At 41.1% G+C, this 25,786-nt stretch overlaps 1 protein-coding gene across 1 annotated transcript in view; it reads left to right on the top strand.

Moving 5' to 3' along the window:
* The first annotated feature begins 10,393 nt into the window (after positions 1 to 10,393).
* The window catches only part of MTDH (metadherin), a 52,566-nt gene continuing 37,173 nt past the window's right edge, over positions 10,394 to 25,786 (top strand). Inside the window, exons 1-2 of the mRNA XM_048841300.2 lie at positions 10,394 to 11,011; positions 21,143 to 21,247. Coding sequence (XP_048697257.1) covers positions 10,607 to 11,011; positions 21,143 to 21,247 — 510 coding nt within the window. The 5' untranslated portion in view covers positions 10,394 to 10,606. The remainder of the gene's footprint in view (positions 11,012 to 21,142; positions 21,248 to 25,786) is intronic.

The raw sequence follows: 25,786 nt of genomic DNA, 5'->3' as shown, positions 1-25,786 counted from the left end.
ACGTCTGAGGAACAATGGAGCGTAGGAGGGGAATAAACATGGGGAAATAGTTTTACTTTGTGTAATGACCCATCCACTCCCAGTCTCTATTCAGGCCTAAGTTAATTGTATCCAGTTTGCAAATTAATTCCAATTCAGCAGTTTCTCCTTGGAGTCTGTTTTTGAAGATTTTTGTTGAAGAATTGCAACCTTTTAGGTCTGTAATCGAGTGACCAGAGAGATTGAAGTGTTCTCCAACTGGTTTTTGAATGTTATAATTCTTGACATCTGATTTGTGTCCATTTAGTCTTTTACGTAGAGACTGTCCAGTTTGACCAATGTACATGGCAGAGGGGCATTGCTGGCACATGATGGCATCTATCACATTGGTAGATGTGCAGGTGAACGAGCCTCTGATAGTGTGGCTGATGTGATTAGGCCCTATGATGGTGCCTCCTGAATAGATATGTGGACACAGTTGGCAACGGGCTTTGTTGCAAGGATAGGTTCCTGGGTTAGTGGTTCTGTTGTGTGGTGTGTGGTTGCTGGTGAGTATTTGCTTCAGGCTGGGGGGGCTGTCTGTAAGCAAGGTCTGGCCTGTCTCCCAAGATCTGTGAGAGTGATGGGTCCTCCTTCAGGATAGGTTGTAGATCCTTGATGATGCATTGGAGAGGTTTTAGTTGGGGGCTGAAGGTGATGTCTAGTGGCGTTCTGTTATTTTCTTTGTTGGGCCTGTCTGTAGTAGGTGACTTCTGGGTACTCTTCTGGCTCTGTCAATCTGTTCCTTCACTTCAGCAGGTGGGTATTGTAGTTGTAAGAATGCTTGATAGAGATCTTGTAGGTGTTTGTCTCTGTCTGAGGGGTTGGAGCAAATGTGGTTATATCGTAGAGCTTGTCTGTAGACAATGGATCGTGTGGTGTGGTCTGGATGAAAACTGGAGGCATGTAGGTAGGAATAGCAGTCAGTAGGTTTCCGGTATAGGGTGGTGTTTATGTGACCATCACTTATTAGCACCGTAGTGTCCAGGAAGTGGATCTCTTGTGTGGACTGGTCCAGTCTGAGGTTGATGGTGGGATGGAAATTGTTGAAATCATGGTGGAATTCCTCAAGGGCTTCTTTTCCATGGGTCCAGATGATGATGTCATCAATGTAGCGCAAGCAGAGTAGGGGCATGAGGGGACGAGAGCTGAGGAAGCGTTGTTCTAAGTCAGCCATAAAAATGCTGGCATACTTTGGGGCCATGTGGGTACCCATAGCAGTGCTGCTGATTTGAAGGTATACATTGTCCCCAAATGTGAAATAGTTATGGGTGAGGACAAAGTCACAATGTTCAGCCACCAGGTTTGCCGTGACATTATCAGCGATACTGTTCCTGACGGCTTGTAGTCCATCTTTGTGTGGAATGTTGGTGTAGAGGGCTTCTACATCCATAGTGGCCAGGATGGTGTTTTCAGGAAGATCACCAATGGATTGTAGTTTCCTCAGGAAGTCAGTGGTGTCTCGAAGATAGCTGGGAGTGCTGGTAGCGTAGGCCCTGAGGAGGGAGTCTGCATAGCCAGACAATCCTGCTGTCAGGGTGCCAATCCCTGAGATGATGGGGCGTCCAGGATTTCCAGGTTTATGGATCTGGGGTAGCAGATAGAATACCCCAGGTTGGGGTTCCAGGGATGTGTCTGTATGGATTTGTTCTTGTGCTTTTTCAGGGAGTTTCTTGAGGAAATGGTGTAGTTTCTTTTGGTAACCCTCAGTGGGATCAGAGGGTAATGGCTTGATTATCGCTACAAAAGGTTCCCCCCCACCCCCCCGCTCTCCTGCTGGTAATAGCTCACCTTAAGTGATCATTCTCGTTACAGTATGTATGGTAACACCCATTGTTTCATGTTCTCTATGTATATAAATCTCCCCACTGTATTTTCCACTGAATGCATCCGATGAAGTGAGCTGTAGCTCACGAAAGCTTATCCTCACATAAATTTGTTAGTCTCTAAGGTGCCACAAGTACTCCTTTTCTTTCAACATACAAGCAGAGCGATCAGGATGAAAACTGGCAAACATTAATTACATGTTATTTTACAGTTTGTTCTTTTTGTTCTCATATATATTATATGGAGGATGGGCTTATGGGGAAAGTGTCGCGAATGAGTTAATGGGAGCACAGGATTAGGAAAAGGAAGGAACAGGAGGATGTATATAAGTGGGAGGGATGGTGGGAGTTGAGAGAGGTGGGAGGGATGGATAGAAGGGAGCAGATAAATGAGAATTATGTAGTAGAAGCACAGTTAGGAGGAGGACCAATCAGGAGCAAGGGAAAAATGTCCAGCTTCCAAAGTGAGACAGTCTGATTATGTCACTTGTATCCAGGGTGTTCTGAAGGTGACTGAACCATTGCCTTCTCCTAAATTTCAACTTTCAATCACTGTGCAAGTGCCATCTACCTCCTGCCCAAAGGTGACAGTATTTCAGTGGGGTTTATATGAATATAGTTTTTGAGAAGCTTCAGTATAAAACATTCTGCATAAATGGAAAACATCTTAGAGGATTATCCAAACCTCAGAACCAGAAAGAACGTGTGTGCCAATGGGATTTTGGCATCTGCAACAATTGTGTCACCTTTGATTTTAACAGCATCTTGTTCTCTTGTAAGAATTTTTTAATCAGCAGCTGCCTGCTCCCCCATTACCATAACACTCACAGACAGTACTGGTATACTGTTTATAGTATTCTCTTCAGTCTTCATCCAGAATTCCCCAGTGAACATCTGCACACATCTGGATGGAATCTGGCAGGATGATATTAATGCAGAAACCAGAATGTGCATCTTTTAAACATGGCTAAAAATGGAGTAGTGGTTAGTAGTGAAGGATACTCTCCATAAATGGTACCTAGTAAAACAGATACTCACAGTGTTCCTCTTTGGTTTACAACATTTAATATTGTGCTGAATTGCTAAGGGACTTTAAAAAAAAAAGCAGAAGAAATTCAGAATATTCATTAACTCTATTAAATTCAATGGTATAAGCCACTAAAATGTCCTGGTTTCATGAAACCTCATGTACATATAAATGCTGCAATGTTGTGTAGAACATTGCTGTGCTTTCTTTACACCTTGTATCATTCCAGTTGGTGCTCATCAGGTGTGTTTTGAGTCAGTAGGGTGTGGAATTAGCTCCTTTGATTTTTATTTTTTTAATGTAATTAAGTGCTTAATGTTTGTACAGCTTTTGGAAGCTGTAAAGTGCTAAATATGTGCTACTAATATTTTTTTCAGTCTCTAAAATTTCATATTTTTTTTCAGCTTATTTTAAACTTTGTGCAGTTTGACTGTTTTGTATAGGAGTGCTCTGATTCAAAGCAGGACCTTCATGATAGCAAACAACATGCTTGTACTGATAGAGCATCAGCTTGTAGGTTAACTAAAATAGCTTTGGTAAGAAATGTTGTATAGTCAAGGCACATAACTGCCTAAGAAGACCAAGTGGGCTGTTTTCCAGATTCTACCACAAACTTCCAGTGTGACTTGAGCTAGTCAATAATATGATGTATGGAAAATGGAATTAAAATTGAAGAGATATCACTTCAAATGCTATGGGGTTTCCTAGTCCTCCTTGCAGACTAGGGGACTTTGCTGGGAAGTATGCAATCAGAGTCAGTTTTGCAGTCAGACAGCCTTGAGTAAAGTGGGCTGAATTGTGACTCTCTGTTTTAGGGAGTAGCTTGTTTTGTCTCTCCCTGTTTTGGGACTTGTGTGTTGTTGTTCTAATGCTAATGTAATTATTGGGGCTACACCGTACCCCAAAGCCTCACAGTGCCACTAATGTGCCAGGTGTACCGTGATTTAGAGGCAAGCACTATAGGAGCTTCAGCAGTTTGGCCTTGTAGGTGCTAGAGCCAGTGGGTCTCAAAAATAACTTGGACACATGGCTAAGTGGTATTATTCCCTTTTTACAGATAGGGTACAAAAGCACAGTGAAGCCAAAATTACCAAAAATGTCAAATAATTATAAATGCCCAATTTGAGACATGCAGGATTACACACAGTTTTTCAAAGTACTTCCCATTTTGTAGCACTTTATGTATTCAGAGCACAATCCTCTTGAGCACCTCTTCAAAGGGGTGGCTACTCATGATAACCCTTCTTCCTTGGTGCAGTCATTCCTCTTCCTCGGCACAATCCCTCCTCTTCCACCTCCACACAACCTCTCCCAATCACTCTTCTTCCTCAGCATGGTCCTTTTTTCCCACCTCTGCATGAACTCCTGTGGCCCATCTTCCTCTGTGCATTCCTTTGTAATCCTTCCTCTGCTTGACCGCTAGTCATCCCTCCTCCTCTTCTTCCCCTGGGCCATCCCTTGTGGATGCTCTTCCTCCTTTTTCCGTGCACACTGTCATAATGGCTCCTTCTCTGCAGGGTCCCTCATGGTCCCTCCTGTTCCTTCCTCCATGCAGTCCCTCATGGTTCCTTCCTTCTCTTTCTCCAAATGATCCATCATGAAGAAGGGGCTCTTTCTTCCTCCACACAATCTCTCATGGCCCCTTGTCTTCCCCCATGTGATCTCTCATGGCCCCTTCATCTCTGCATGTTCCCTCATAATCTTTCCTCTGCAATGTCCCTCATGGCCCCTAATCATCTTCCTCTGCACGACCCCTTGTTGTGGCCCCACACAACCCTTTGTGACTTCCCCCTCCATACAATCCCTCATGGATCCTTCTCTTCCTCATCCTTGTGGTCCACTCCTCTGCATGATCTCTCAAGGTCCTTTCCCTTTCTCCTCATCAGTGCAATCCTGTACAGCCCCCTCCCCACTTCCTCCTCTGCACAATCTTTTCAGCTGAGCTAGTTGGAAAATTTTAAGAAATAAATCTTATATTACCCCTTACTAGGGGAGTGGATGCCTCAGAAAATTGCTAATCAAATATGGAGCCTCTCATCTGTACGTTATTGGTTTTAATCCAGCTCATTTCAGAAGGGATTAAAAATTGCCCCCTCTGATTGATATTTGGTGGCTCCTATCTGAGATGAGTTTAATGGGACTGTGTTCTAGCTCCACCATTCCAAACTCACAACTTCACTTTGCACTTAATGGTAGACTCAGCAGAGAGGCCAAGAACTGCATAAGGCAATAGAGACTGAACTGTCCCTGTTATTCTGAGAGGAAGGCCCCCATAGATCAGGACTGAGGTATGATGACTGGGCAGATTATATGGAAAACTTGGCCTCTGCTGCTGTGTAGATAAAGAGAACTTAATTCACCATGGCTTTCTAGACAATGCCTTTCACCAGCACCCATAATCTTTGGAAGATGACGTTTTTGATTATATGCTAATTAATCAATTAAATGTATATAATTTCACACATAGGCTGCACAAAACTTGGCAGGTATGCCAACAAAAGAGGGCTTCGGTCTGCCTACTTAATGTCATTAGAAGGGGTGGTGTTCCTACACTGGCAGAACTCCTTGTTCTGTTGGCATATGCTGCATCTACTGCTAGCTATGCTGGCAGAGGCTCTGTGGCCTCGACACCGTTTTAGACAGGAAAAGATGGCAGGAGGCATTCTCTCACAAATATATTACTAGCTGAGCAAGAGCTACATTTAAGGCACAAATCTTTCCCCTATCCAGCCTGAATAGCAGATATGAAGGGGAGAAAATTGGAAGGCACCTTCCCCCCCAGCCCATAGAGCAACTGCAGTGCTGCTGTGATAAGGCTACATCAGTCTACTGGCTGAGGTAGCCATGCACTCTTGTGATGAACCCACCTCCTCATGAAATGCGTATCAGAGGATCCACATAGCAACAGACTCCCTGCCACCAGTGGCACTGAGCTCCTTGCCAGATGTGCAGTCCCCCAGGAATTTTGCCACAACTCCTGGTGCACCAGTTCTGTTTCCAGGGGAGCACCTGCAGCCTTGGAAGAGGGAACAGTAAATTGTGAAAAGATATCTGAGGGGTTGTTTGATAATAATCATGGTGAAACAGAGAACGTCGACAGGGAGAGGAGAGATGACAGAAGAGGGAGCAAAGAAATATGTTCACGATATTCCATGTTTCAATCCTGCTCTTTACTTTAATCACCTGCTTCTATTTTGGAATGCGCAGTCCTATTTTCTTCTGCTACATGCCCTGGAGAATACTATATTGAAGAGGTGAGATTTCCAGGGGACATTTCCATTTTCCCTGAAAAATACAATTGACATGGAAGATCGTGTTAGCAGAAAGAGAGGCCCAAATCCTCAAAGATATCTAGGCACCTAACTTACAATGATTTTAATGGGAGTTTAGGTGCCAAATCCATTTGAAGATCTGGGCCAGAGTCCTTGAAATAGCTCGGGTCAAGCCTATTAACAGCTTTGAAGAATAGTATGAGAATATTACATTAGATTTGGTATTCAATGGATAACCAATATAGTATCTGGAGTTCTGATGTACTCATTCCACCTGTAAGGCTGAATGACACAGACTTGGACTGAAATAACAATCTCAGTTTTAATTCACACCTTTTGTTGTTATGGTGGAAGGCTTTGTGTTTTGGAATAAAAATCTCCTATTTTGATTTTTGCTTAATTTATTGTTTTGTCAATTTAAGAGAACTGAACAAAGACACTCTTCAAATAGGGTTGGCTAGCTAAGGCAGCTAACGTGGTTTTAAAACACACCTTTTTATCCCCTCGAATCTAGATCTGGACAAATCTATTTCCCAGAACTGTGCTGTTATCATCAGTGCTGCTTGGTGGTGCCACAGTGCTGCTTTTAGATAGCTCTGGTCCTCCTCAGGGTTCAATCAGTTATTTTGGAATTTGGCCTTGGCCTGAGTTCTTGCAGTGTTTTCCTGCATATGCTAGTTTATTATAATAGTACTAATACCTAGCTCTGATATTAAGGGGACTCCATTTATAAGAAACACTAAATAAGAATCAATCGCATATAGTCAACAAAACCACTGGGACAAAATCATTCCTATACTAATAAAATACTCTGCTTGTAAAAATCAACCACTTATAAGAATCAAATCATCCAGGACAGATGTGACTCTTATAAAGGGAGTACACTGTAGTTTGTGTTTTGAAAAGTATGTACATTGTTATTGCCTGAATGGTAACCCTAGATTCAAAGAAAATACTTTTCTCAAGTAATTACATTGTTTGTTTTGTATTTAAAATATTTGTCACTTCTGCAAGTTGATTCACAAATTCCACCATTGTTGGCTGATCATTTTCACATATAGGGCCCAATTCTGCCACCTTTACACTCACAGAGTAGCACCTTAATCAATGGAACTACTCACAGAGTAAGGTCCTACTCATCATGTTAACGGTGGCTGAATTGGGTCTATAATGAACACTATAGTATTCATACCAAAGCCTTTCATTAGATGTGCACAGTGTATTCTAAAGCACCCAGGGGCTATATACCGCCAAGCTTTCTCATTTTCAATTAAATCAACATTTACTCGTAAAAGCTTACCAAAACTATGTTAAATAGTTACTGGTAAAAAGCCCCATTTTTCTGCTTGTGATAACCGTGAACTCTCTTGGCAATCTGTAAATTAAAGTAAATTACAGATAATGAAGCAGCACTTGGCTGCCGGTCTAGAGTTGGTAACATGGAGCAAGATATTTCACAAAAAAATACTGCCAGAACTTTTATTGCCAATAAATATTTGCAAATGAAAGAGTTTTTTGTATTCACAATATAAAAGCAGAGACATCAGTATTCAATGTCATCTGAGCTGTAATTATACTATTAAAATAAATGAAAAGTTTGTTTGTATTATGCCCTAATTTCTTGACTACTGATGTACCCAATGCATTTTTAATAAAAACATGATGAGATGACTGCAGGTAGGATGTGATGACTGTAGTTATGAAAACCATTGATAAATAAAGATACAAGATGGAAACAGTGGGCCAAATTAATCTGTGGTGTAGACTCATTGACTTTGGAAGAATTTCATCAGAAAAGAATCTGGCCCATAGACCGTGGAATGCAACTGGCTTTGGAAGCACAGCAAAGCCAGGAGTTAGGATCTGAGGGTTAAAATTCTGTATGAACTTGACACCTGAGAGTCAGATTTCTCAAGTGTCCAGCACTCACAACTGGGGTCAGATTTTCAAAAACTCAATTTAGGCACAAAAATAAGGGCCAGATTTTCAAAAGAGTTTAGCACCTGACATGATGACCTTGTTTGACAAATTTGGCCGATTGTGGGTGCTGAGTCCTGTTGAAAATCTGGCACTTAGTAATTAATTAGATGTCCTACTAAGTGAAAACATATATATGATGTTACTTTTAAACTAAAAAAGCATAATGCACAAATACATTTAAGGTGTAAAGAAACCCACCCCAGCACTTAAAACAGAGCTGCTGATCTAACCCTTAAAAGTAACGATGGTCTAGAGTGTGTCTCACAAAATTCAAGAGATTTAGAAGTATCCACTATAGCTTTCAAAAGTACAGTGTGAAATTACTAAGATCATAAGAACGGACATACTGGGTCAGACCAAAGGTCCAAGTAGCTCAGTATCCTGATAGTGCCCAATGTCAGGTGCCCCAGAGGGAATGAATAGAACAGGTAATCATCAAGTGATCCATCCCGTCACCCATTCCCAGCTTCTGGCAAACAGAGGCTAGGGACACCATTTTGATCCATCCTGGCTAACAGCCATTGATGGACTTATCCTCCATGAACGTATCTCGTTCTTTTTTGAACCTTGTTATAATCTTGGCCTTCACAACATCCTCTGGCAAAGAGTTCCACAGGTTGACTGTGTGTTGTTTGAAGAAATACTTCCTTTTGTTTGTTTTAAACCTGCTGCCCATTAATTTCATTTGGTGACCCCTAGCTCATATGTTATGAGGAGTAAATAACACTTCCTTATTTACTTTCTCCACACCAGTCATGATTTTATAGGCCTCCATATCTCCACTTGGTCGTCTCTTTTCCAAACTGAAAAGTTCCAATCTTATTATTTTCATATGGAAGCTGTTTCATACCCCTCATATTTTTGTTGCCCTTTTCTGAACCTTTTCCAATGCCAATATATCTTTTTGAGATGGAGTGATCACATCTGCATGCAGTGTTCAAGATGAAAAACTAATCAAGCAAAGCCTGATTTGTCTGTTTTATTTTACAATTACAACAGATTTTCCCAAGGTCCCGTCTATACACCAAATTCAGCTGCGGGGGACGGGGATGACATGGTTACTACAGTGACTTTGCTCAGGTGTAATTAACTACACAAGATGCAAGGCAGTGGAGAATCAAGCTCTACACACAAAACTCCCACAGCTGTTATCCTGAGTTCTGTGTGTACTTGTGTCTGAAAGCAGAATTTGGCCTACTGTCTTTAAGATTATCAACAGAATAGAATACACAGAACTACTAAAAAAAATTCTTAAAATCTGTGAGGTAGTGACTGAATTTTTCCATGTTCTTCAAGTTGTGCCATCTCTTCCTCAGTCAAATGGAGTTTGACAAGTTGCAAACTGAAATAGAGATTACAAGTACAGTACTGTTAGCTCACTAATATACATATATTCTTTGCAGCATGATGGGCAATGATGATCTCTAGACACTTGCCAGCATAATATATAAGCTGGTACTGCCCATACTGGCAATCTCACCATGTCATTCATTCAGGCACAAAAATTCTTCATAATGAAGAGCAGTGGTCTATAAGAACTTTTGATTTGAGTTGAATTTATCTGGAGGGATATTACTGACAGACTAGACATAGCCCACCTTACTTCAGCAAAAAATATTTTTGCAGTTTTTGATTAAAACAAAGGCAATTTAACATTTAAGGCCAAACTCTGTGGGAGTTGTAGGCTCACAATCAAGGGCAGCAGACAGTTAGCAAAGATTGTGGCAGGAAGAGGACCAATGGAAGAGCCCCCTCAAAAAAAGGAGGGATACATCCTGGCCCCCACAACAGGCGGGAGGGGCTGCTGAGAGTCTGCGGGGCACTGCGCTTCCCTCTCGAGCAAGCAAGGGGCTATTGGGGTGTCCCACCCTGTCAATGTGTAACTCAATGCTAGCCCCTCCTAGCGCACCTCGGGAAGAAAATGCTTCAGTGGCTCGTGGTCACGCCCCGGGCCCCCGCACCAGCCGGGGCTCGCGCTCCCTAGTAGCATGGGGCAGACGGCAGCCAGAGCTCTCCGTGCCACGTGGAGCTGGTGACTCGCTCCGCCCCGCTGGGGGGGGGGGGGTAGATTGACAGCTCTAGGGAGGGAGCGGCTGGAGCCCTGGCGACGGGGAGGGGGAGAGAGTAACAGCGCACGCGCCCGTAACTCCCCTCTAGGCCAGACCTGAGGAGGGTGCACGCGCCACTTCCCCGCCCCTACGTCACCCTGCGCCCCGCGTGCGGCGGGACGTTGCGCGGCCGCCGTCCGCCGACGTTCAGCGGAGCCTGAGAGGTGACGTTGCACTCGAGCCGGGGGCGGGGATAGAGCGAGACGCCGCGGAGCTGAGCGGGCCGCTCCCAGCGACTCCGTCCTGCCCTCAGCCGCAGCGGGCGGCCCGGCTGCGGGTCCCGGCTCTGCCCGTGCGGGCCCGGCAGCGGGAGATGCGCTCGGCTTGAGCGCCCGCCCCGCGCTCGGTTTCGGCCCCTCCGGGGTGGGAGCAGCGATGGCTGCGCGGAGCTGGCAGGAGGCGCTGGCCCAGCAGGCCGAGGAGGTGTCGGCCCGGGTGCGGGACGCGCTGTCGGTCGGGCTGGGCCTGCTGCGCACAGAGCTGGGTCTGGAGCTGGGCCTCGAGCCGCAGGGCCTCCCGAGCTGGCTCGTGCTGCTCGCCACGGCCGCCCTGGGGCTGCTGCTGCTGCTGGGGCTGCTGTGGGCCGTGGTTTGCGCAACGGGCTCCCGCAGGAAGCAGCCGCGGAGCCTGGCTGGCCGGGAAGAAGACGACGAGGCGGCAGCCCTGGGCCTGACAGGCGGCGGCGTCCCCAACAAGGCGGCTCCGGCCGCGCTGCTGCTGAAGGCTGAGGAGCAGAAGAAACGGAACAAGAAGAGACTTGTGGAGAAAGGAGCGGCCAGGGTGAGCGAAGGGGTGGAGGGGGGAGAGGTCTTATTGACGGGGGAGGGGGCCCCGTGAGGGGGCTCACTGACGCGGGGGGGGCGCTGGCTTCACAGTGGCATTTGGAGGTGGAAAGAAGCATGATCCGTAATTTGAGCAGTGTGTTTCAGATTAAAGTAAAACTGCCACAACATTCTTGTTTTAGATGTTTTGTTTATATCGAGAGTTTGAAAAACTTACCATCGTGCTGCAAGGTGGACGCTGGTGTGAGAGGGGGATGCTGGTGAAGTCCAGGGGCAAGTAGTCCTAGTGCTGTAGGTTTCAGAGGAACAGCCGTGTTAGTCTGTATTCGCAAAAAGAAAAGGAGTACTTGTGGCACCTTAGAGACTAACCAATTTATTTGAGCATGAGCTTTCGTGAGCTACTGTAGCTCACGAAAGCTCATGCTCAAATAAATTGGTTAGTCTCTAAGGTGCCACAAGTACTCCTTTTCCAGTGCTGTAGGTTTGCAAAGTAGCTGCAGGGTGAAATGGATTTGGTATTTGCATGTTTCTTTGGATTATGAATAGCTCATGTGAGAGTGCCGATTTCTTGTCAATTGCTTTGCTACTTGGAAAGCTTTGAGTAGCAGTAAATGCATTGAAGCTTTTTGCAGGGAGATGGGACAGCATTCGTTCATCTTTAGGAATCTTTTTAAGAGATTTAATTACTTTTTAATTTAATAAAGCTTTAACTCTACAGAAGTTAAAGGTTTACCCCTCTTCACTCAACAAGCTTAGGTTTTTTAAGTTTATTACAGAGTCCAGACAAGCGAACAAGTACTGTAAACAGTAGCAATAAGCAACAGACTTTGAGATTGAGTTGACAACTCAAAATTTTGCATGTCTCATTGAAAAGATGGAGCAAAATCGATAATCCATAGAGGAACACACTTTAATAATCTAAAAGCGATTTCTAAATGAGGAAAGGAGTACTTGTGGCACCTTAAAGACTAACAAATATATTTGAGCATAAGCTTTTTGTGAGCTACAGCTCACTTCATCGGATGCTGTAGCTCACGAAAGCTTATGCACAAATTTGTTAGTCTCTAAGATGCCACAAGTACTCCTTTTCTTTTTGCAAATACAGACTAACACGGCTGCTACTCTGAAACCTGTCATTATGCAAGGCACTGAATTTAGCCGTATGGAGTGGAAATCTATCAACTTCTTGAAAACATCGGATGCATTCTGTACTTAGAGTACAAAAGGAGTACTTAGAGACTAACAAATTTGATCCGATGAAGTGAGCTGTAGCTCACGAAAGCTTATGCTCAAATAAATTTGTTAGTCTCTCTAAGGTGCCATGAGTACTCCTTTTTCTTTTTTCTAAATGAGGGAGACTTGGTGGGTGTGATAAGTGCACTAAGGATAATCTCAAGTAAGTAAAGCTGTTTCTTAAGAAACCACTTTAAAATTCCATTGCATTTTTTCAGTCTTTAAATATCACAATGTGTAGGTAACTGTCTGTTTTTGATATCGTAGCATAGCTGTAGCCATGTCCATCCCAGGATATTAGTGACAAAGAGGGTGAGGTAATATCTTCTATTGGACCAACTTCTGTTGGCAAGAAAGACAAGTTTTCAAGTCACACACAGTTCTTCAGGTCTGGGAAAGGTACTCAGAGTTTCACAGGTAAATGCAAGGTAGAAAAGATTGTGTGGTATAAATAGGTAGCTCATATTCTAAAGCACCATTCAAGGTTGAGTGGCCAGTTAACATCTCAGTCATAGGACAAAAAGATGGGGTTAGTGGGTTTCAGATTGTTGTAATAAACCATTAATCCAGTGTGTCTGTTCAATCCACGATTTTTAGTGTCTAGCAGAGTTTTGAATTTAAGCTCCCAGGCTTGTCTTGTGAAAGTATTGTGCAGATTTCCCTTGAGGATGGGGACTGATAAGTCAAACATAGTGACCTGTTCACCTACAGGTGATTTTTGTCTTGTCATTTTCCTGTGCAAGTTCATTTGAGAGCATAATGATTATCTGGATTCACCCATGTAATTGTTGGGGCATTTAGTGCACTGGATGAGGTATACAACATGTTGTGATAGGCATGTGTAGAATCCATGGATCTTGAAAGGTGTGTTGATCATTGTAGCAGTGGAAATAGGTCTTCTGGTGTTGCTTTGAGTTGGTGTGTCCTGGTTTCTGGAGAGTTTGCTTCTGATGATGATGGTGGGGGTGCGGGATTGTCTGAAAGCCAAAAGTGGGGGTTCAGGAAAGATTTCTTTCAGGATGCAGTCCCCATTAAGTTTGGGTTGTAGTTTGATGATACACCACATGGGTTCTATTTTGAGGTGGTAGGTAACAACTAGGGGTGTGTGGTTGGAGGAGGTTTTATTTCTGTATTGAAGCAAGTTCTCTTGGGGTATTGGGGTGGTGTGTTCCTTGAAGCGATCTACTTCTCTGGTGGAGCGTCCTTGTTTCGTGAAGGCAGTTTTAAGTGACATCTTTCCCAGACCTGAAGAGGAGCTCTCTGGGGCTTGAAAGCTTCTCTCTCCATCAGAAGTTAGTCCAATAAAAGATATTACCTCATCCACCTTGTTTTTGATATTGCTTGCTTTGCTGTACTTTCAGCTAGTGAGCAAACTAATCTCATGCATCAAGTTACTGCACACCCTTCTAAAGCTCTTCCTTTCTTGTCAGAGGTTTGGGTCCTGGACCGGTTGGTCTGTAGCTTTCTGCTAAATAGTTTTAATACTGTTTTTGCTGACATAGGATGGAAGAAAGTGGAGTAGATGTCATTTGACCTGTTATAAACTTGCCTTTCAGTTGCCTCTCATAAAATCTAAATAAGTGAGAGTTTAACTGATCTGCAAAGTGGAAAGAAACTGGGCTTATACCTTTTTCTGGTTCTTTGCTTTGTGAAGAAGAATGGCTAAGTGGGTATTCCTCCTTTTTTTATAATTGGAAATTAAAGTCTTCACTCTTGGAAAACTCTATGGTGACCAAGAACCAGTGAAATTATTACCTTTTAAGAATCCATAGAGTGAAAGCTGAGAAACTGGAAGGGGAGGGTATTTTATTCAGACTGTTTAAAACTTTGATTAATTACCATTTTAGAGAGCGGGTACATTTGTTAAAGATTCAAAATCCTGCTTATTCAGTGAAGGCACACACATCTGAGTCCTCCAGGATGTTCCCCAGCAATCAGGAAAGAATAGACTTAGCATTCTTTATATATCTAAGAAAAAGAAAAGCAAAAATAATTAACAGACGTTTGAGGCCTTCTTCATCAAGAAACAAAAGGGACCAAGCCCACTTACTAACTTAAACACACATCCTTCCACCAAAGTACTTGTTTTTAATAAGTGTATTGTCGTCTTTAAAAATTACTTCTATTATTTTTAATTCCCGATGAACACAAATCTTTTGTAAAAGAAAATACACATACTGAATCCATAAATATATACACACACAATGATACATGTAATTAACTATGCTGTTCTTTATTATGCATCTAATCCAGTTAACCCTATTTCTCATGAAAAAAAATTATCAGGCTCTGTCCCAGTAGTTTGTTAATCCTTCCAGTGTTGTCAAATTTTAAATAAGGTTAAATATTTTAAGCTGTAATATTATTTTAAAAATAAACTGATCAAAATGTGAATACAACGCTATGTGGACATATATGTTTGTATGAGATGAAAACTACCAATGTCTAGTTAAAAATAAATATATAAAATTTAATATTCTATTTAATTACTGAGCTTTCACTGTGGCAGGTAACCTACAACTTTCATGTATTACTGCATGCAGGGCTTGAAAAATGTTTACCTGACGCTTACCACCTGTACGTAGAGTAAAGAACACCACTATGGCTATACTCATTGCAACTTAAAGGAATAAAACAGTTGTGTACTACTTGCCAGTATGCTAGTCAAATAATATCCAATCTAAAGTTTCTAATATAAATTAATGTTAGTCAAATAGCCAAAACTATTTAGTGAGTATATTTGATTATGACAGTAGTAATCTCCAGTAATACCTTTGCTACTAGCCAGAGGACCAAACTTACTAGCCATAGATTGATTCAAAAGATGGGGATAGCTCACTGTTTGGAGTCAACATCCAGTGGAGAAGTCAATCTCTGCCTCTGCCAGGTGCTTGAAAGAGGAGTCTATAGGGATTATTACCAAGGTGTGCTGTCCCTAGGTCTTGCTTGTGAGGGCTCCTTCGTTCGTCTCCTCTGCTTACCAGATGAGTAATAATCGTGAAGCACATGCCTTCTCTTGCTGCTGGCAGGGAGCACAAGCATTCTCTTTATCTCCTCTTAAGACTTATTTTTTTTCACCTCCAATCCCAGAGCCTCCTGGCTCCTACAAGGTTCGGTGGGGTTCTTTGCTAACACTGCTCTGCTTTCTAGCTGGTGCAAGGGGAGTGTTACTCACTTTCCCATAGCCTTCAATTTTAAACTCTTTTCTCCAGTGGACAAAGCTGGGCTAATAACTGACTTTTTCAGTTCACAGGCAGTTTTGAAAAAAAAAATTCAGTTTGAATCAAATGCAAAAAAATTTCAGAAAATTGAAAAAGAAAAAAAAAATTCAGGCCAAATGAAACACATTCTGTTCAACCCAAAAGGGATTTTTTTATTCTTTTTAAAAGGTTAGATTCACAAATCAGCTGGAGGATGAGGAATTGGTAGTAGTGTCACCTTCATCAGTGCCCAGTGATTAAGGCACTCACCTGTGATGTGGAATTCCCCCTCTGTCTGATGTTGAACACAAGTCTCCCCCATCTCAGGAGAGTGCCCAAACTACTGGGCTGTGGAATATATTGGTGTGGGTCTCTGTTCCTCCTCCAGAAGCAATTCCACTTTGTATAAATAATTAGTCATTGGAGCAGGGACTTCAGCTCACATCCTAGGTCACCAGGTGATAATCATTCATGGTGGTACTTCATAGGCATTTATAATGACTATTCACTGTTATCCCTTTTTAAAGTTTAATTATTTATACATTGTAGAATAGTTTCAACAGGATGAATTGATAGAGACCACCACACCAGAGTATACCGTAGTCCTGTGGTTTAACCATGTACCAACCCTAGGTGGATGGATGGGTTTGTTTAGCTAAGTATACGAAACAATGCTGCATGTTCTGCTTGTGGGAAGGTTCTAGATGTGTCATGGGCCTGGTGCAGAGGGGAGGCCTTGGGGGAGAGTGGGGATATTTGGATAATGAGCTTGTCCCACAGCAGTGGCTACTGTCCCCTGCAGGACTAAGCCTAAGGCCATGTCTACATTACCACCAATGTTGGCAAAACTTACGTTGTTCTAGAGACGTCATAAATATAAAAGGAAGGGTAAACACCTTTTAAATCCCTCCTGGCCAGAGGAAAACCCTTTCACCTGTAAAGGGTTAAGAAGCTAGGATACCTTGGGGAAGTTTTAACCTAAGCTGATAAAAATAAGCTTAGGGGGTTTTTCATGCAGGTCCCCACATCTGTACCCTAGAGTTCAGAGTGGGGAAGGAACCTTGACATGGCGAAAGGGTTTTTCCTCTGGCCAGGAGGGATTTAAAGGTGTTTACCCTTCCCTTTATAATTATGACATGGGGTATGGAAAAAAAACACACCTCTGAGTGACATAAGCGCTCATTTGCATGACACTGTCAATGGGAGAGCTTCTCCCGCCAACATAGCTACTGCTACTCGTTGAGGTGGTTTTATTATATTGACGGTAGGGATGTAAACTATTAAACAGTTAACGGTAAGACTAACGCTTACTGGTTAACCCCCTGCCCCGGGCTGGTCGGAGCAGGCCTCAGAGCAGCTTCTCCCCGCAGCGACGCGGCTGCCTCGCCGCAGCTGCTGGTGGTTGGTGTCCCCTTGGGAGGCTGAGGATGATGCTGTTCTCTGGCGTTTGCTCCCCCTTGAATTTGGATCCTGGGTGGGACTCAAAAAAAGACAATGCAGTTGATGGGTTGCCTTTAGTTTAAAAACAATAATAGGGAACCACTGTTCTATGCTATGGAAAGTGTCATGGGTTCTGTGTAAGAATACTGTAACATAGCAGATTTTGATACTTTTTACTATTTAAATAAAGGATCAAATGGAGTAATCTTTCATAAGAGAGGTTGGATCAACTCCTAGTCTTGTTCTAAAACAATCAATTTGAGACTTGGAAAAGGTTCTACAATTTGAAAACTTAATTGTTATGATACAGGGCTGAGTTTGAGTTTTAGTAGTGACTATCTCAGAACTGAAAATAATTTTAAAAAAATTGTTTTCAGGATGTATTTAAATGTGAAAAATTACAACTATTTTTAAAGATAATTTGGATCCAGAATTCCACCTCTCCATTTGCAGTTAAGGCTGTACACTTCTAGTAACATTTTTTCAGAATTTTTGTTTAAATTCTGAAGTTCCCTAAAATTGTTCAGCTGACCGTTGAAAATTGAGAGGAAGAGGAAGGCAGGATAGCATAGTCTTTAAGCCACCATAAGGCAGAATAGCACTTTTCACTCATGTCACTTCAGGTCCCACAAAAAATGCACACTCAACAGTTGGCACCACGTCCTGTGTGCAGACAGTGTGTGTTCACTCTTGGGCATTAAATCAGTTACAATGGACAGCAGTTCTATATTTTTGGCTTTCCAAATAGACGATGCATAACGAATGAAAATCTGAAGAGTATGTATCTGCTAAGTCAAGTCACTGAAGAGGCAGGTCTACACTTAAACAGCTACAACAGTGCAGCAGCAGCGCTTTAGTGAGGATGCTACTATACTGATGGGAGAACTCTCATCAGCATGGTTAATCCACCTCCACAAGAGGCGGCAGTTTTGTCAATGGGAGAAGCTCTCCCATCAACATAGCTCTGTTCACACCAGTGGTTAGGACTGTATAACTATGTCGATCAGAAGTGTGGATTTTCACAACCTGAATGATGCAGTTATATCAATGTAAGTTTGTAGTGCAGACCTGGCCTTAGAATAGTTATGAAGGCAGCGTAACGGCTAGATATACTAAGTGCTAATAAGTAGCAGTTCTTCCATCTATCAGATGTTTCTTGTTGAATCTGTCAGTGGGTATTAAAGTAGTATACCATTTAACATACAGTTTGACCTATTCTAAAATTAAATGCAACAACTTTAGTTCTAGTGCTTGAGATTAATATTAAACATGATTTTTAATTCTTAGTTAAAATTGTATCCTGTAGAAGAAAATATAAATTCAGTCAAGAATATATTTGGTACTATCAAATAAAAATGAAGATGCAGCTCCTATCCCATGGAGAAAAGGAGTACTTGTGGCACTTAGAGACTTATTTAGTCTCTAAGTGCCACAAGTACTCCTTTTCTTTTTGCGAATACAGACTAGCACGGCTGCTACTCTGAACCTATCCCATGGAGATGAGTTTAAATAAGATGCCATGCAGACTAAACACATCATGGAAACATAACTTAAATGATATATAGGCAGGCGATGAAATCTTCATAAGAATGGCCCTATTGGGTTAGACCAATGGTTCATCTAGCCCAGTATCTTGTCTGCCGACAGTGGCCAATGCCAGATGCTTCAAAGAGAATGAAAAGACCAGGGCAATCATCAAATGATCTATCCCCTGTTGTCCAGTCCCAGCATCAGGCAGTCAAAGGCTTAGGGACACCCAGAGCATGGGGTTGTGTTCCTGACCATCTTGGCTAATAGCCATTGATGGACCTGTCCTCCATGAACTTACCTCATTTTTTTTTAATTGTTATAGTTTTGGCCTTCACAACATCCCCTGGCAACTAGTTCCACAAGTTGACTGTTGCATGAACTTCCTTTTGTTTGTTTTAAACCTTCATGCCCCTTTTTTCTCTCTGTGCTCTATAGGTGGGAGAAGGAGGTTGATGTAGGCTAATAATTATAATAAGTCTCTGGGTCTAAGTGGAAGCAAGAATGTCCTTTATTACTACTTTGTACTAATACAGCACTTAGGAATAACAGTCTGACTGAAGACTGTCAGAAGAGTGGGGAAAAAAGGTAAGGGGTACTGCAGAAATATTTTAAATAAAAGTGCAGAGGTCTTTATTTCGGAGTGTTTTTTTAAATAATCCAGATTTAAGTGGAGCCTTGCAAATTACAGATTTTTTTCAGTTCACTGGCAGTTCCAAAATATTAAAAAAAAAAAAAAAAATTAGTTCAGGTTGAACTGAATCCAAAAAATTTGAGCACATCAAAAAAGTAGACACACAATTAATTTCAAGTCAAAGAAAACATTTGGGTCAACAAAAACAAAATGGTTGTTTAGTTCTGGGCTTTTTTTCCCACCTGAAAGCAAAATAAATAAGACTAGATTCCCAAACTGGCTGGAAGCAGGAAGTGGTGTCGCCTTATAACCTTTAGCACAGTGGTTAGGGAAATCACTTGTGAACTGGGGTTCATTTCTTCCCTCTGTCTGATGTGGACAAGAAATTTGAATTTGCAGGCGAGTGCTAGCTGTTTGGCCATGAGTTATTCTGGTATAGGTCTCTCTCTTTCTCAAGTTGAAGCTGTTCTGCTTTGCATAAAATACTTGAATAGTCGCCAGGTCAGAATGTGAGATTCCTATAGCCTAGTGATTAGGGTACTTACCTTGGAGGTGGGAGACCCAAGTTCATGAGCCTTTTCCAATGACTATTTAATTATGTATACACAGTGGAGCAACTTCAACAGGAAAGCTTGAGAGAGACCCAGAATATCCCATAGCCTGGTTGCTAGGGCACTCTCCTGTAAGGTGGGAGATCCAAATTCAAATCCCTTCTCCACATAAATGTGACAAAAACGGTAATTAAAACCCAGGTCTCTCACATCCTAGGTGAGTGCCATAACCAATAGGCCTAAAGTTATATGTGCACCTTCTCCTCTTACCATCTTGTGAATGGTTCATGAGGGGCCCTCCTTCAGAAACATTGGCTGAAATGATTTATTTGAGTCACATTTTGAGAATGGTTTTGGGTTGACCAAAACTGCTTTTTTAGTGAATAATGTCTTAAAAATTTCACCCAGCTTCAGATTTTTAATAGCGTACATATCCATGTGTGTATGTGTGGTTTATTTTTGTTTTTAATTTAAATAGGTAACCCACTACATTTGCAACTTGTAGTTTTAAGAACTTGGTGTCTGACAAAGTTGATGCTTTGAAAAGTAGTCACTGGTTTGAGGGGAAAACACTTCTCCATTTTCTCTCTCCCCTTCTTCGTCCCTCCCCCAATACATTTGGCAAAACAGAATTGTGGCTTGTGCTCCAGAGGCTTAACTGGAAAATAGTTTGCTGTACTTATGCAATTATTGCATTACAGTGAGATGCTGCAGAGGACACTGCTCCAATTGAGTACTTGTGCAGTTGCTCACATGAACTCTACGTATACTTCTGTGTCTATACATGTGAGAAAACAAATGCACATGCCCATTCACTTATGTGTATTAAAGTAATTGCTATCAATATACACAATCCTAAACCTCATCAGGAAGAATTTTTTTAAAAATTGTAATGTTTAGCAAAACTTATTTGGAATCCAAGCTACAGTTGTTTAGATCAGACCTAAAGTTCCTGAAAGTTTTACAGATGCACATTTTGTTGTCTAGGAGCAATTATATATTATCCCTCGATATAAAGATTGACAAAATACTTCAGGTGTCCACCACTTTTACTTCATGTTTGTTTACATTAAAAATAGTAAAGCTGTATAATATTCCACTACATAATTGGTTACAGTGTGGTATAGATATTACTATAAATGTCAAGGCTTTCCTTCACTCTTAATCTGCTTGTTTACAATATGTAAGACAGTTGCTATTCAACAGACTAGCTGTAGAAACTACAAGTCTGATTTTTATCCAGCTGCATTTAGAATATTTACTAGTTCGTGTACTTGTTTCTTGACTCCATACAGTATATACAACCACAGTAGCAGACTTCAGAAATTTTGAAAATAAGCTTTGAAAATATAAAACTAAATTGCTTTACATTAAAAGGTAATTAAGCTAGCATTTGGGTTCTTTCCCCATAGTGCATAGAACTACAGTTGGCTTCAAAGAAAACCTCTCATACTATCTTTGTAATTATGTAACTTACATTCTGTGGTTTGCTTCACCTGCCCTCTCAGATTTAATCTGATTTAAATTTTTGATTACATATGCAGCCTAATGGACGGCCTGTTCTTGAAGTGTCTGAGGATGAAATAATTCAGACGGCTCGAAGAGAAAATCCAAAGCAGCCACTGGATGCAGAAAAGAAGAACGAGAAGGTTATTTATGGCTTTGAAACTATAGTAAACTACTTGATGAGATTAATTTTTATATATTTGTATTACGTGAAGGTCTCAGCCAGGATTGGATTCCATTCCTATCCAATTTAAATTTTACAAAAATAGTAAGTTTTCCAACTGCTAATTTTTTTTGAAAGACAGCTTTAAAGATACTAAGATCCCACATCAAGAATTAAATGTTTGCACTTCCTTTTAAAATGAACGAATTTAAAATACTGAATAGCAGCTCTTGTACATGATAACAAGGCCAAATTAGTATTCCATTGTGTGTACTCTCTGTAGGTGCTCAAAAGGTGATCAATGTAATCTTTCAAATAACTTGCCATTATTGTATCATCTAACAGCTGAGGGAGTGCTGTTTTAAGGCCAAATCCTACGCTTGCATGTTAAACTGATTTAACGTACCATAAATCACTGAGCAAATATACCCTCAGTTCACCAGACAACTTTTTTATTTATCTGATTAAAATAGGCGTATGACCAAAACTGACTTTATCTTGGCTCTTTTGCTCACAACTTTATGTAATTGAAAATACAGGTTACATCTGCTGGTTGAAATTATAATATGTCAAGTAAATTGCCGTGCAGCGATTCTCTGATTTGGAAATGATTGTCACATTGGTTTTGGTTTTAGCTTTAATAAAAGCGTACTCATTCATACAGGGAATTTTTAAAATCTTTCTGTGGTAGACAACAAAGTTACTAGGCTAAAACTGTTCTCATGATACTGTTGGGGATTCATTGTGTACTAGCAGAAGATATATTAAACAGCATAAATGGTTAAGTGTAACTATTACTGAAAAGTTGTTGAACATAGGAAACTATTTGATTAAAAAAAAACAAATATCTGGTCCTGATTAATTTCCCAGCTATTAATGGTTTTATAGCTTAATTGAGTAAATAAGTTATTGGAAACTCTTGTAGTTAATTCTGCATTTGAATTACAAGAAATGTTCCAATGTTAAATGGAAGCCTGAATTCTAAAGTGTATCATAGGTGTTTGTATTTGGAAGTAAAGATAACGTTCTTTTTTTCAGCGAAGAAACAAACGTGTTTATCTCGCTCATTTTTCTCCTTCCCTCCCTCACAAAACAATACCAAGCCTAAACTGCAGTTCCAAGTAATTCTATGCCACTAAATGGCTGTTTTTATTAGAGTAATGTAGTCCGATCATTTTGGGTAAATACAAGGAGAGAATCTAGTAGGGCGCCTTGAAGTAAATCACAAAGTGAAAAGCCTCTTATTTAAATAATTTTAATCAATTTTCCCGTTTGTACTTCTCTTACTTTCTGAGGGAGGTGTATTATTACTGGTTAATATAACCATTAAAACATGTTAATTTACAACTAAATAGAGCTTTTACACAAGGTTTGGTACATCTTTTTGCTACCGGGGGGGTATGCTATAACTATATACATTTAATTTAAGCAAATATGCCTCAGTGAAAGGGACTGGAGCTTAGTTTCCTACTCACCTAAGTCTACCGAAAATGAGAAGACAGCCTCCTAAATTACATAGCCCTGGTCCACACTGGGGGGGGTCGACCTAAGATACTCAACTTCAGATTCGCGAATAGCGTAGCAGAAGACTGCGTATCTTAGGTCGACTTACCTGGCGTGAGGACAGCATCGAGTCAACCGCTTCCACTCCCCCGTCGACTCCGCTTCCGCCTTTCGCAAGCTGGAGTTCCGGAGTCGAGGGGGAGCGCATTTGGGGATTGATTTATCGTGTCGAGACGAGACACGATAAATCAATTCCCGATAGATCGATCACTACCCGCCGATCCAGCGGGTAGTGAAGACCTGCCCTTAGGCTGTTCTTCATATTTTTCAGACTAGTAGATCTCATCCCTCCCTCCCTCGTTTTTATTCATAGGCTGGAAGAGAGACAAGTTTTCCTGCTTTTTCAACTCTCAATTGGTTTATCAACTTTGAATGAATTAGTCCAAATGAAGAAAATATTATATTTGTGCCTGCAGAAGAGAGGACCGTGCTGTCAAAAACTGGTTTTGCACATCAACAAATTCTTGTTCCAGGTGCTTAGCTAGTGACTTCCACCAATTCAGTGGTGTGACTTGCTTTTAAACATCAACAAATGTGTACTGCTTGAATGGTTCACCTTCCGGCCCTGAAATGTATTATGGTTGGCATGATTGATGGGTAATTTAGATGCCCATGTCATAGCAGCATCTTCTTCAGCAGTTAGACATCTACTTGGTACTTTGGGTTGAGAATATTAGCAAAACATGAGGTGGAGTAAGTGCTTGATCCATCTGTTTCTTTACTGCTTGCAATTTAATTTTGTTGTTGGGTATTTCTTCACTGCCTCAAAGTTCTTTCCAAATTTCAGCAGCCTCAACAATACAGCAGCAATCTTTCTGCAGTTTGCCAAATAATGTGGAAATAAGTTTCTGTATATTCAGCATATCTTCTACATTTCCCTTTAGTCTGATTAGGACCACTTTGGCTGGTATAGTTCCATTTATTTTGTCACAATTCTCTTTGCAAATTATCAGAATAGACCAGTTCTTAATAAATGGCTCAGAATGGTCAACCACTGAATTCAAGTGCATGTCTTGGGTAGAATTAGTTTGGATCCTTCTTCTCTCTCTAGTGAAACTGAAGCAAAGTGGTTGTTACAGAAGTATTCTGCAATTTCAATGTTTTCCTTTATTCCTGGAGTTGTATTTTAGTCAAATGAGCATTGAATCCATATGTTGTAAGTTTTCAGGTTGCCTTTGTTTTCTTCTTCTAGATTTCTTCTCATCTTTGCTACATTTGCAGCTTGTCTGTGAGAAAGGTCTACACTTGAATTTTATTCTATTACATCCAAAATACAAATTTATGACAATCTAAGTTATCATTTACTAGCATAGTAAGAAATGGTAGGCAGTCCTTAAGAATGGTGCAAAAATAAATGTACTAACCAGTTGATCCAGATTGTTCAGACATGTCCATATCCTCTTCAAAGTCATTGCCTTTGAGGAGCATTTGTCATAATGACATTCATTCTTACAACCAGGACTTGCATTTTTTTGTTTCGCAGTTTACATTAGACATGTTTATTTTTTATCCAGAGGTACAGGAATTTCTTGAAAATATTCCCAAATAGGGTCCTTTTTACGACCTGCAGCCACGGCAGTTTTTCCCTTCCAATTCTCAGGTCTTGAAATCAGCACTAGCGGCTGCAGTCAGAAGAATGTCCTTCGTTCTTTTCACAGTGTCCTGCTTTGACACCAGTGTTGCTCCTTTCTGGTCGAACACTCAACTCCTCCTTTGTTACATAACTCCACTTCCACCCCCTATCTGTACTTCCAGGAAAACACAAGAACTAACAGCAATCCATGACTTCTGCTCATGTAACTCACATGCCTTTTGCATTGTAGTATTTTATTTAAAGAAAGTGGGAGGCAGTTGAGAAATTAATGGATTTCTGTTGGTATATATCTCTGTATACACCTGCAAGGAAACGGAACAAGGCCATTTAGTTGAAGTGTCCAGAACCGTCCAGAAACAAGGGCTGGTAGTTCCTGTGCAGATTAGTGCTTTTCTGTAAGCTGGAGAGTAAGTTTCCAAGGTGGCTGGAGTCATAAATAATTGTAATTTGAGAGCTGAGCCAATCGGAGCTCAGGTAAGGAGAAGCTATAAATAGGACTATGGGGCCACCCAGATGAGCTCAGTAGATGATCATGATGAGATATGTGATGGTGTCTCCTGGAGTCAGAGGCAGGTCCCATCCCCTGTGATGACTTTGCCAGTCTGTTGCACTCAATACCGCAGCCTCTGGATCCCCTCCCCTACAGGATCAGGCCCTTAATACAGTACATGATCCACTATGCCATATTTATAAAGCTTGACTTCAAAAGTTAGTTTTTCCCCGATCAATTATTTATATAGAAAAGCAGCCTTTAACTCAAAGTTTATGATTGAGGCTCATGGATTCAGCACATTTATTATTTAAATGTTTTAAGAGATTGTAATAATTTTAGGCCTTAACATATTTTGTAGCAAATTAATATTTCATTTTAAACAGGTTTATTTTTAAAAAAGAAAGTTATAATTTAAAATCTAAAACAGCTTATTTAAATTAAAAGAAAATACATTTTGAAGTGGATATAAATATGAAGTCTGGGTGTAAATTGGTGCCCTTCAGTGTCAATTAAAAACCGCTCCAAGCCTCTTTTTAAACTTAGTGAGGATAGTTAGACAGGCAGCTATGTTAGTTTTCAGAGTAGCAGCCTTGTTAGTCTGTATCCGCAAAAAGAAAAGGAGGACTTGTGGCACCTCAGAGACTAACAAATTTATTTGAGCATAAGCTTTCTTGAGCTGCTGTAGCTCAAGAAAGCTTATGCTCAAATAAATTTGTTAGTCTCTGAGGTGCCACAAGTCCTCCTTTTCTTTTTGCAGCTTTGTTAGTCACTCTGGGAAATCACCCTCTTTCCATATGCATTGCATTATTAATAGCTTGAGTGCACGGAGTAGAATCTCCCAAGGCCCTGCGAGAGTGCTCTTCCTTTGT

Source organism: Caretta caretta, chromosome 2, assembly GCF_965140235.1.
Source record: "Caretta caretta isolate rCarCar2 chromosome 2, rCarCar1.hap1, whole genome shotgun sequence".
In the NCBI taxonomy this organism is placed as follows: Eukaryota; Metazoa; Chordata; order Testudines; family Cheloniidae; genus Caretta; species Caretta caretta.
Note: the sequence above shows the minus strand (reverse complement) of the source record. Positions and strands in the feature narration are given on the sequence as shown.